This window comes from Apaloderma vittatum, unplaced genomic scaffold (genome assembly GCF_000703405.1).
Source record: "Apaloderma vittatum isolate BGI_N311 unplaced genomic scaffold, ASM70340v1 scaffold26236, whole genome shotgun sequence".
Lineage (NCBI taxonomy): Eukaryota > Metazoa > Chordata > Aves > Trogoniformes > Trogonidae > Apaloderma > Apaloderma vittatum.
In genome coordinates this window covers 1,109-9,942 of record NW_009721634.1, presented here as the reverse complement: position 1 = coordinate 9,942, position 8,834 = coordinate 1,109, and the positions used below count along the sequence as shown (strand labels likewise).

Below are 8,834 nucleotides of genomic sequence, written 5' to 3'. Positions count from 1 at the left end.
CTCCTTGTTTGTGGGACGTTGTTTGTTCGCAGAAGCACAATAAGAATCACTGGGGAGCCCGGCGTGGACGCGTTTCCATCTGCAGACGAGGCCCGCGGGGGCACGGCCGGGGGGCACGGCCGTGGGCACGCCGTGCTGCCTTTGCTGGGGCGCCGGCTGTGGTGGTTTAAAATCAGAAATAATAACACCAGCATATTTATTTGTATGTGAAGCACTGCATGGACGGTGCAGTAATTTAAATTGAGGCCAATTATATGTCTAAAGACAGCCTGCGTTCATGTTACTGCCAGATTTTAACAGAAATTGGAACCTCACCTAGGGAGAATTAACAAAGCTCTGCTGAAACGGTGTTAATTGATACCAGAGGTTGGACTGGGGCCAAACTGCTCAGAACGTTGGGGAATCATTCCCCAGAACGAAGGTCTGGCCCATCGTTTCTAAATACTCATTAGCAGCAGAGTATTCAGGGCTAGTTCAATTTCCTTCTAGTTCTGCTAATGCTCCTCTAAATCCAGAACAATAACAGAGCTTCTGAGACATTGTTCTTGTAATGGTTTTCGGCATTGTGCTCGTAGGTAGTGCGCAGTCGCTGTTGTACAACAAAGTCCTAATGAGTCAAGACTTGGGAGATGTTTTATAAGATGGCAGTCTTGAATTCTGAGTCTGTTTTCATTAAAGCTCCGATTTCTGTTTTTTCTCTTAATAGAATTATCTATGCCTTGGGCATTCAAAAAATACACATTGATGTGGGTATAAAGAATTAATTCCAAATTGTAGATAATTGTTTAAGCTATCAGACTCGAGGCTCATGTAGACAGAGTTTTCCCAGGACAAGTGTGTTTTCTATTATAGTTGATATCAATCTGTCAGAAGATCCTTTTGATTCTCAAATTTTTAGACTAAATAGTTGAGTAATACTAGCTCTGTTCTCCCCCACTCTTTCTTCCTTTTCCTTAAGAAAACACTCTTTTTATTGTTAGCAAGATATCTTGGAATGCATCCAGAAAATTGCTGTCTCTTTCTGTGAAAGAATAGAAATAGCCTTAGACAGGAGGTGGTGTCGCGGAGAACGTCTGCTGGTAAAGCCTCAGAGGTAACTGTCGAATTCCCACGGTGAGGCTTTAACGGGGAGGTCTCAGCACCGCTCTCCCCAGCCTTCCTTACAGAGAGCCCCGGCCTCCCAGTCGGAGCAGGCTACAAGCCGTTATCTTCTGTCATAAGAAAAGATTATACTGATAACATAGGGGAATTGCATTCGAACTGGAATAAATTCATCATTTCAGTTGCGCTCTCCTCTCTCTCTTGTTTTTCCTGACCAAAATTACATTACTGGGGCTCGCAGTACTTAACCTGCAGTATCACCATAGCTGTGGTTGTTTACTTGTGTATCTGATAACATATGAGTCAGATATTTTACTCCACTAAGCACATTTTTCGTTGCTGTATGACTCACAAGCTTTTTGTTTGGTGTTGATGCACCCCTCTGTTCCATTTTTTAAACTTTTTTCTCCTTCTCCTTGCACTGGCTGCAGTGGGATGGTGTCTGTGCTGCGGGGCGGCGGCGTTGGCCAGAGCTGCTCGGTCCATCGGCTCTGCCCAGTGGCCTCGGCTTCATCGACACGGCTCGCCTCACCATGGCTGAAAGGAAATCGTTTCGAATTTTATGTGGCCTCTTCCTTGTCAAAATCCCAGCGAATGTGGTTGTGCGATGCCATCAGAATGACTCATTGCCATAATTACATATGTTCTAAGGGGTTATTCCCATTGTGTTATTAAAAACTAGTGATGCTTGATTTTTGGCAGGGACTGTCTTCCTTGTATGATCTACAGATTTTGTCAATTAAATGAAGGAAAAATAAGTTTCCAAGACTTCAGAACAAGACTGGACTTGTACTCAGAGCACTTCTTCAGCGTGATATTGAGCTACTTCGTTATATTTAACAGGATAAAGGCAGCATCAGCCATCTTGCCCTTCTTATGCAGAGCACAAGGACAGAAGTGGGTTTCGTAGCTCGCCTTCCAAATCTCCCCGTGCACAACCAGAAGATGCCGGAGATGGTTTACCACCACAGTAGTTTTCCCAACTCGTTTCCTCAGGAATGGGTTTTCAGGGTGTGGCAGCGGTGCAGGGCAGACCAGGCTCTAATTGGGCATTTTAGCTTACGCTGTAAATAACAATGTGTTATCTTCTCAGTTGCCTCTTTTTTTTTTTCCTGCTAAAATCTTGCTTCTCTTCAAAAATCGTGGAGATGCTGGCAAGCAGCTCCGACTAAACTATGGCTTGACATTCAGCTGGGTATAATATATTATCATGTGTATAAATGTCATTTGTTTGATTTATTTATAGTGACTGGTTAAATACAGAGGGATTTTTTAAATGTTGTGCCTGACATTTCTTTCAGTGAAGACTATTGACTTAATAAAATCTCTGAATATATATATAAAATAGCCCTTTCAGTGTTCTCAGACAATGTAATCCAAATAATAGTATTAGGGATAACCTGTTTCACTATCGTACTCTATTTCCTTTAATCAAAGCTAAGGTTTCTTCTGAGTGAGAAATCATTTTAACATAAACATGAACTAAAATGTATATACATTGCCTCCATCTTCATGGGGGTAGAAAGCTACTAAATTATTGTTTGAGGAGTATGTGTGCACACATTTAGCTTGACTGCAGGAAATTTGTCTGCTTTAGCCCCTAAATCTCAGTGAATGAGATAGAAACTAAACAGTTCCAAGCCCACGATGGTGAGGTGCTAATACGTTATTCCTTGCCCTTTGTTCCCCACTGTGTGGTACAAATCCCCCAAAGCTGAGTAAACTGCCTAGAAACTGTAGGGTTCTGTGCAGTGAATCAACACCGGTTTGTTCTGCAGTAAAAATGAAGAGGTTTTCTGTGCGGTGGAGTTTCTGAGGAGGGTGAGGGTCTGTGTGCCTGCACATCTGGCAGCTCCTTCTGCAGTTCGGCATCGAGGTGCTCAAAGCTCAGACCAGGAATCGGCGCAGGAGCCAGAGCAGCACCGTTCCTGTGCCGTGATCCGTGGCGGCACGTTGGAGAAGCTCTCTCTTTCCTGGCACTTTTGAGGAGTTGGGATTTGGCTCCAGTTTTGGTGATTAAAGCAAACAAAGCTTATTCAGCAAACCTATTTATTTATTTATTCATTTAAAGAAGCATATTTTACAGTGATGCCATGGAGAGAACACCACAACAGATTTTACGTGTTGGGCTCAAAGAGAGCGTTGGTGTGCACGTGCGTTCAGACGCCATCAACCTACCCCAGGAAATCTCTGGCTTGGACTGTTCAGCTCGGTGTGCAAATCACATTGGTCAAAGGCAAAACATTTCTAAATTCACAAAGGAGCCAGCTCTCTGGGAATGGGAATAAGTACAATTCTCGAGCTGATTGAAAAAAAAAAGAAATGGGATTTATTTTTATATTTTCCTCCTAATTTTTCTAAAACAATTTAGTTTTAAAATCACCCATACTGAAAAATCTTCGATTTTCTTAACATGCATTTTAAACTTCCCTTTGCCTTTCTCCATTTTTCTTCTCGTTTTGCCTTGAAAAAGGACATAAGAAGGGAAAAGGCTACAACAGAAATAAGTTTGTCAGTTTTTCTAAAAAACTCTGGAGAGTTCTATAAAATAGGTTGTGTTGATTTATTATATGCAGTTTAGTTTTGAAACAGTTGTGCTGATATTGCCATGAGTTCCTGTAGGGAATCCAGTCAGTTAACAGAGCCTCCGCGTGTAAAACCGTCCTAATGCACTCTCTCTTTTCTCTAATCCTTGTTGAGAACTGGACTGAGATACTGCAGCAGGAGGGACGAGGGGGCCGTTTATGAATGAGCAAGCGGAGGTTCGTGAGAGGGTAACTGATCATTGCTGCTACAGAGCGGAAGGGAAAATGGTTCTGCTTACACGCAACGCCATGGCACAAACAAAATACTTATCTCACAGGCTAGCTGAGGCTAGAAAACAGAGTGAGATCTGATCTTTCAGCTGGGAGGCTTTCAGGAATCGTCTGAACACGATCCATAAACAACTCAGCGGATGACTTTCAAGAACCTCTTTCTCCTCGGCTTGGTATGCTGGTCGTTTATCATTGTGTTGAAATGGAATCCCCTCTAACAGATATAACGGCTTCTTGTTTACTTAAACACAAAGTGGATGATGGGCTGAAAGGTTTTGCTGCCAGCAGAGAGTCACGGAGAGCTTGGTACAGCTCCGGAGCTGAAACAACCGTGCAGCTCCCACGTTCTGCGCTGAGCCAAACCAGCCCCAACGCGGACAGGGCGAGGGAGAGTTTAGGAGTCGTCTGTCGAGCCGAGTCCTTGGCGCCACGAACCTCCGACTCTTCACAGGAGAGGGCCCGCATCGCCGGGTGCGGGTGGGCGGGTGACCCCCTGGAGCGAGCGGGGGGCTCTGCCGCCATCCCTGCACGCCCGCTGTCTCGCTTTGCCCTCCAGAACCACAGAGCAGAGCGGGTGGCACGAAAGCAAGTGCAGCAGTGATTGTATTCTCCGGGCTTGGCTCTGGGGTGAGCTTTTCCCTGCCCATCACCTCACCAGGGGAGCAGAGAGCTTCAGCAGCACGTCCCGATCTGCCGCAGGCCCATCCCTGGAAGCCACCACAGCTGCCCCGGCTCTGTCCCTCAGGCCCAGAGGGCTTCTGTAGAACTCTAGAGAAATTAAATGCCTGCCCTTATTTATACCGAGAAAGCACTTCTTAAAATATAAGGGGAACCGAGCCACCTTGTGACACTGCTGAGGGTAAAGCTCTCTGTGCAGAGAAGGCAGCGTTCACGTGTGCCTCCGCGGGTCTCGCCAGGTCTCTGTCCTGCACGGTCCTCGTCCTGGTTCCTCTGCCCTGGTGTCGGTTCTGGCAGAGCAGGAGCGCTTGTGCTGAATCCAGGAAATTCTGGTCAGTGACATGCAGACCAGTAGTTTCTACCAAACTTAAAAGTTTGCTTCTCTTGGCTGCAGAGCCCGAACTGTGCCTTCCCCCTCCCGCCTGCCTTCCCTCCTGCCATGCGCCTGGTGGTGTCCAGGCAGACGGACGAGTGTCCCTACCCCAGGATGGAGTCCCCCAGCTGTGACTGTGCAAGCGAAGTCACAATATTTCGGCAACCTGCAGTTTGTTGCAACCTCTCATTTTCTCAATCTGCTGCCTGTTAACTGGATTCTTCAGTGGGAGACTCCTCAGGGGCTCCGCAGAGCTCGGCTGGGGTCCTGCGAGCACAGGACGGCTGATTTGTGGCTGCAGTGCAGCTGGCAACGTTTTCTGGGATTCTCTTAAAGCTTTGGTGACTTTCCCTTCCAAAGTGAATCTCTGTCCTGTGGGACACCAGCCTCCATAGGGGCCAAGGCATGAACCACACACTCAGGAAGCTGGTTGTCATTTTTGTTTTGGTTTTTTAATTTGAAATAACTCTTTGAAGCAGATTCAGGGCAGATACCACTGACCTCGTACCACAAACGTTTAACATGTATTCGCAATGATAAAGTCATACAGCTTAAAACACAAAATAAAGGGTGGGGGGAAGAGAAAGAGGCCACCGCCTTTGTGTGAGTCCAGGTCCCAGGTCGGGGAGAGCGGCCACACGGGTCTGGTCTCGTCCCTCTGGCTGCGGCCGCGCTGTGCTGGGGCCACGTGCCTGGTCTCAGGCTGAGGCCTTTGGTCACGAAGTCTCACGTCCAGGTCCTTTGCTGACTCGTCCTCCACCTCTCCTCCCTGCAGCGTCCCGGCGGAGCCCTGGGGAGGTGGGATCCCTCCATGTCACTCCCACTCCTCGGCAGTGTCCTTCTGCGATCCTGGGTGGTGTGTGTGTGTGCAGCCTCCTTAAATATTGTGTCTGTGGTTTCCGTCGGGTCCGTGGGTCAGTCTGGGAGTATATGTCTGTCTTTCTGGACATACATACGTGTTGTGTAGCAGTGCTCTGGTTCAATAAAGCTTTCATATACATAGCAGCAATGGAGTCTTGCCATCAGTGACGTAAAGGGGCAGCTACTGGGCAGGGCTAGCAGACGTCGTGGGGACCGCGGCCCCTCTCTGTTTGCTCTTCCTCCTCTTGGTGCCAGACTTAGCATCTTTGGTGTCTTTCCGATTCCTGTTCCCATTCGCGTTATCTTGCTTTCCTTGCTCTTCCTTTTTCTTCCTTTTCCCTGCAGCAAAGCAAAGGGGCACCGTGAGGCTCTGGGGCAGAGTGAGCTGGCCCGTGGACAGCTGCTGCCAGGGCTGGCCCAACGGGCCTGCGCCCCTCCCTGTGCCGGGAGCTGGCCGAGAGCCGCATCGCGAGCTGCTGCCTAAACACAAGCAGGGGAGAAGGATCAAATCAGGATTTAGCTTTCCAATTGTCGGTCTCCAGCAGAAGCGCTAACACTTGCATTTCCCAGCCCCTCAGCTAGCACCCAGTGCCGTGGGCATCCGAGGAACAGAGCGGCCATGTCTGCCTGCCCCTGCCTGGCCGGTCAATCCCCGTGGAGTTAGTCACTGCCCAGAACCGGTAACTCTCCAAACACTCAGCCCAGCTGCGATCCTTGCCCATCCCATAAGAGGATGACCAAACCGCCATTCATCCATCTATTTCCTGGGGAAAACACAGACTGAAGACAACTCCCCTCACCACAGCGCACGGGCACGCGCTGTCAGCCGCTCAGCTGCCGCGCTGCTCTCTGGCCAGGGAAGAAGCTAAAATACCTGAAAGCCCACGGGACCTGCAGCAGCCGTGCTGAGCATCACCCCCCGGGGCTGGGCCTCTTCCAGCCAGGGTCTGTCTAGCTGCCATCACCTTGTGCTCCCTGTGCCACAGAGGGGTAGTGAGAAGCACAGCGCGTTTATGATACTGGACAGTCGACCGAGTACTTGTGCTTGACAAATAGAGCGTGCTGGGGAGGGATGGTGAGATAATCCACGTCTGCTCACCTTCGGGGCACTGGTTCTTCTGCACAGTGCATCGCCGCACCTCCGTGGTGGGAGGACACAGGGACACGTCTCCGGAGGGAGCCTGCAGAATCCGCCGCGTTCGGTCTTCATTGCCCTTCTTGAAGCCACAGAGCTTCCTCTTCTTGGAGCAGGGCCCCCAGGGCCCCCACTCACTCATTTCACATTGTGCTGCCAGACAACAAGAGAGGCCGACAGTAACTCTCATTTCTCCGTTGCCTCCTCGGGACTCCCCAGAGCCCTTCCACACCATCACACCTCTCCCCCACTCTAGGCTTGAAGGGCACGTATGTTCCCCTAGCAGGGAAAACTGGCCTGTGCTGTCACCCGCTCGACACAGGGATGATGGGCATCATCTCTGAGGGTTTTGCTTTATCATCTAAGCCAAACTGTAGCATCACATGTGACTGGACCCGACAGACACACAAAAAGCTCAGGGAAAAGTGCCCGAGCGTCGCTTACCAGGACTGCTGCACTCCATGGTGCCGTTGGCAGCAGAGTAGCCTTCGGGGCATGTGACATAACATCTCCCTTTGTGCAAATACAAACCTTCTTTACATTTTGTGCAAAAGTTTCGACTGAAACAGGACTCACAGTTCTCGATTTTGCATTCTAGGGGAAAAAAAACAAACGTAAAGCCACTCAAGGTATGTTGGCCATCAGCATCATATATTCTGGGGTTATTCCCTGGGTAGATCGCTGCCCTGCTCAGCAATGCCTTCTCCCTGTTGAGCCAGCCACAGCATCGCCTCGCACCTGACCAGAGGCAGCACGATCGCCTGCACCCTCCCGCGTTTTGCCCGTTGCCTCCCAGCCCATACTCACTGATGCACTTGTTCATGTCGGTATTGCGAAGGCCAAAGTATCCCAGTGGACAAGATGGTAGGCAAATCCCGATTTGCCGAATGTCATTCCTCTCCAGAAGAATGAAGAGCTTGGGGGAACATCTCAGGCACCCATTGAACTCAGAGCACAGGTCGCAGCCTCTGGCACAGCCCTGACTCAGCTCGGTGCTGACTGGAAGAGCAAGAGAGGAGCAGCGGTTAGTGCCCAGGCTCTGCACGCACCGGCTTCAGCCCCGAAACGCCAGCACCCCTGGCAGGAGGGCAGGGACCGAAGCAAACTGAGGGCTGGGTCCTGCTGCACTGACGGGCTCGCTGCAGCTCCAGCACAGCTCCGGTCGGGGGTCCCGGCCCTGCACCCGGTGCCCGTGGGTTCCAGAGCTGCGTCGAGCACAGGCACGAGGGTCCCAACAGCAGCAGCGGAGAGGAGCAGGACCCAGAAGCAGCCACCAAGTCCACCCAGAGCCCAGTGCTGTCTCCTTCCCAGTGCAAGCTACGGGCACAGTGCAGGACAAGCGGGGACCGGAGCCATGCGGTGCTGGAGCAAAACCCTCTGAGCAGCTCCGCGCTGCGAGCCAGGCAGCATCCCGAGCAAGATCTCGCTCTGGCCGCGCTCATGTCAGCTCTGTCTGGCAGCACAGGAGATTTCACTGCCCCTGAAACAGAGATGTGTTCTCAGCTCCTAAGCTCAGTCCAAGAAAAATACTCAGTCCCATGTCTTGAGAATTTTCTGCTTTTAATTATCATTTTAAACGCTGCTTGTTTTGAAACCAATAGCATTCTTTGCAGGCTAGAATGCAGGTTATTTTTATTAGTTTATTATGCAAGCAGTGTCCTTGTTTATAGAAAAGCTGTGTATTTAAAAAACGTATTCTTTTAAATACTGTGTTTACTACACTTCAAAAGCAAGGCAGAGCACTGCAGTGTTCACATGCCAGACTGAGAGGTAAGAAAACTTTCCTCTCCCCCTGCAGTGACCCGTTACCCTGGCAGCTCCCTGGCTGCCTGTCCTAGCCCCGTCACTGGGGCTGTGGGGGCGGAGGCTG

At 50.0% G+C, this 8,834-nt stretch overlaps 1 protein-coding gene across 1 annotated transcript in view; it reads right to left on the bottom strand.

The window, feature by feature from the left end:
• Positions 1-6,010: 6,010 nt before the first annotated feature.
• RSPO1 (R-spondin 1) overlaps positions 6,011-8,834 on the bottom strand; it is a 3,569-nt gene continuing 745 nt past the window's right edge. The window contains exons 2-5 of the mRNA XM_009871479.1: positions 7,772-7,963; positions 7,409-7,558; positions 6,929-7,117; positions 6,011-6,168 (exon numbers count right to left, since the gene is read on the bottom strand). Of these exons, the coding sequence (XP_009869781.1) occupies positions 6,011-6,168; positions 6,929-7,117; positions 7,409-7,558; positions 7,772-7,963 (689 nt within the window). The remainder of the gene's footprint in view (positions 6,169-6,928; positions 7,118-7,408; positions 7,559-7,771; positions 7,964-8,834) is intronic.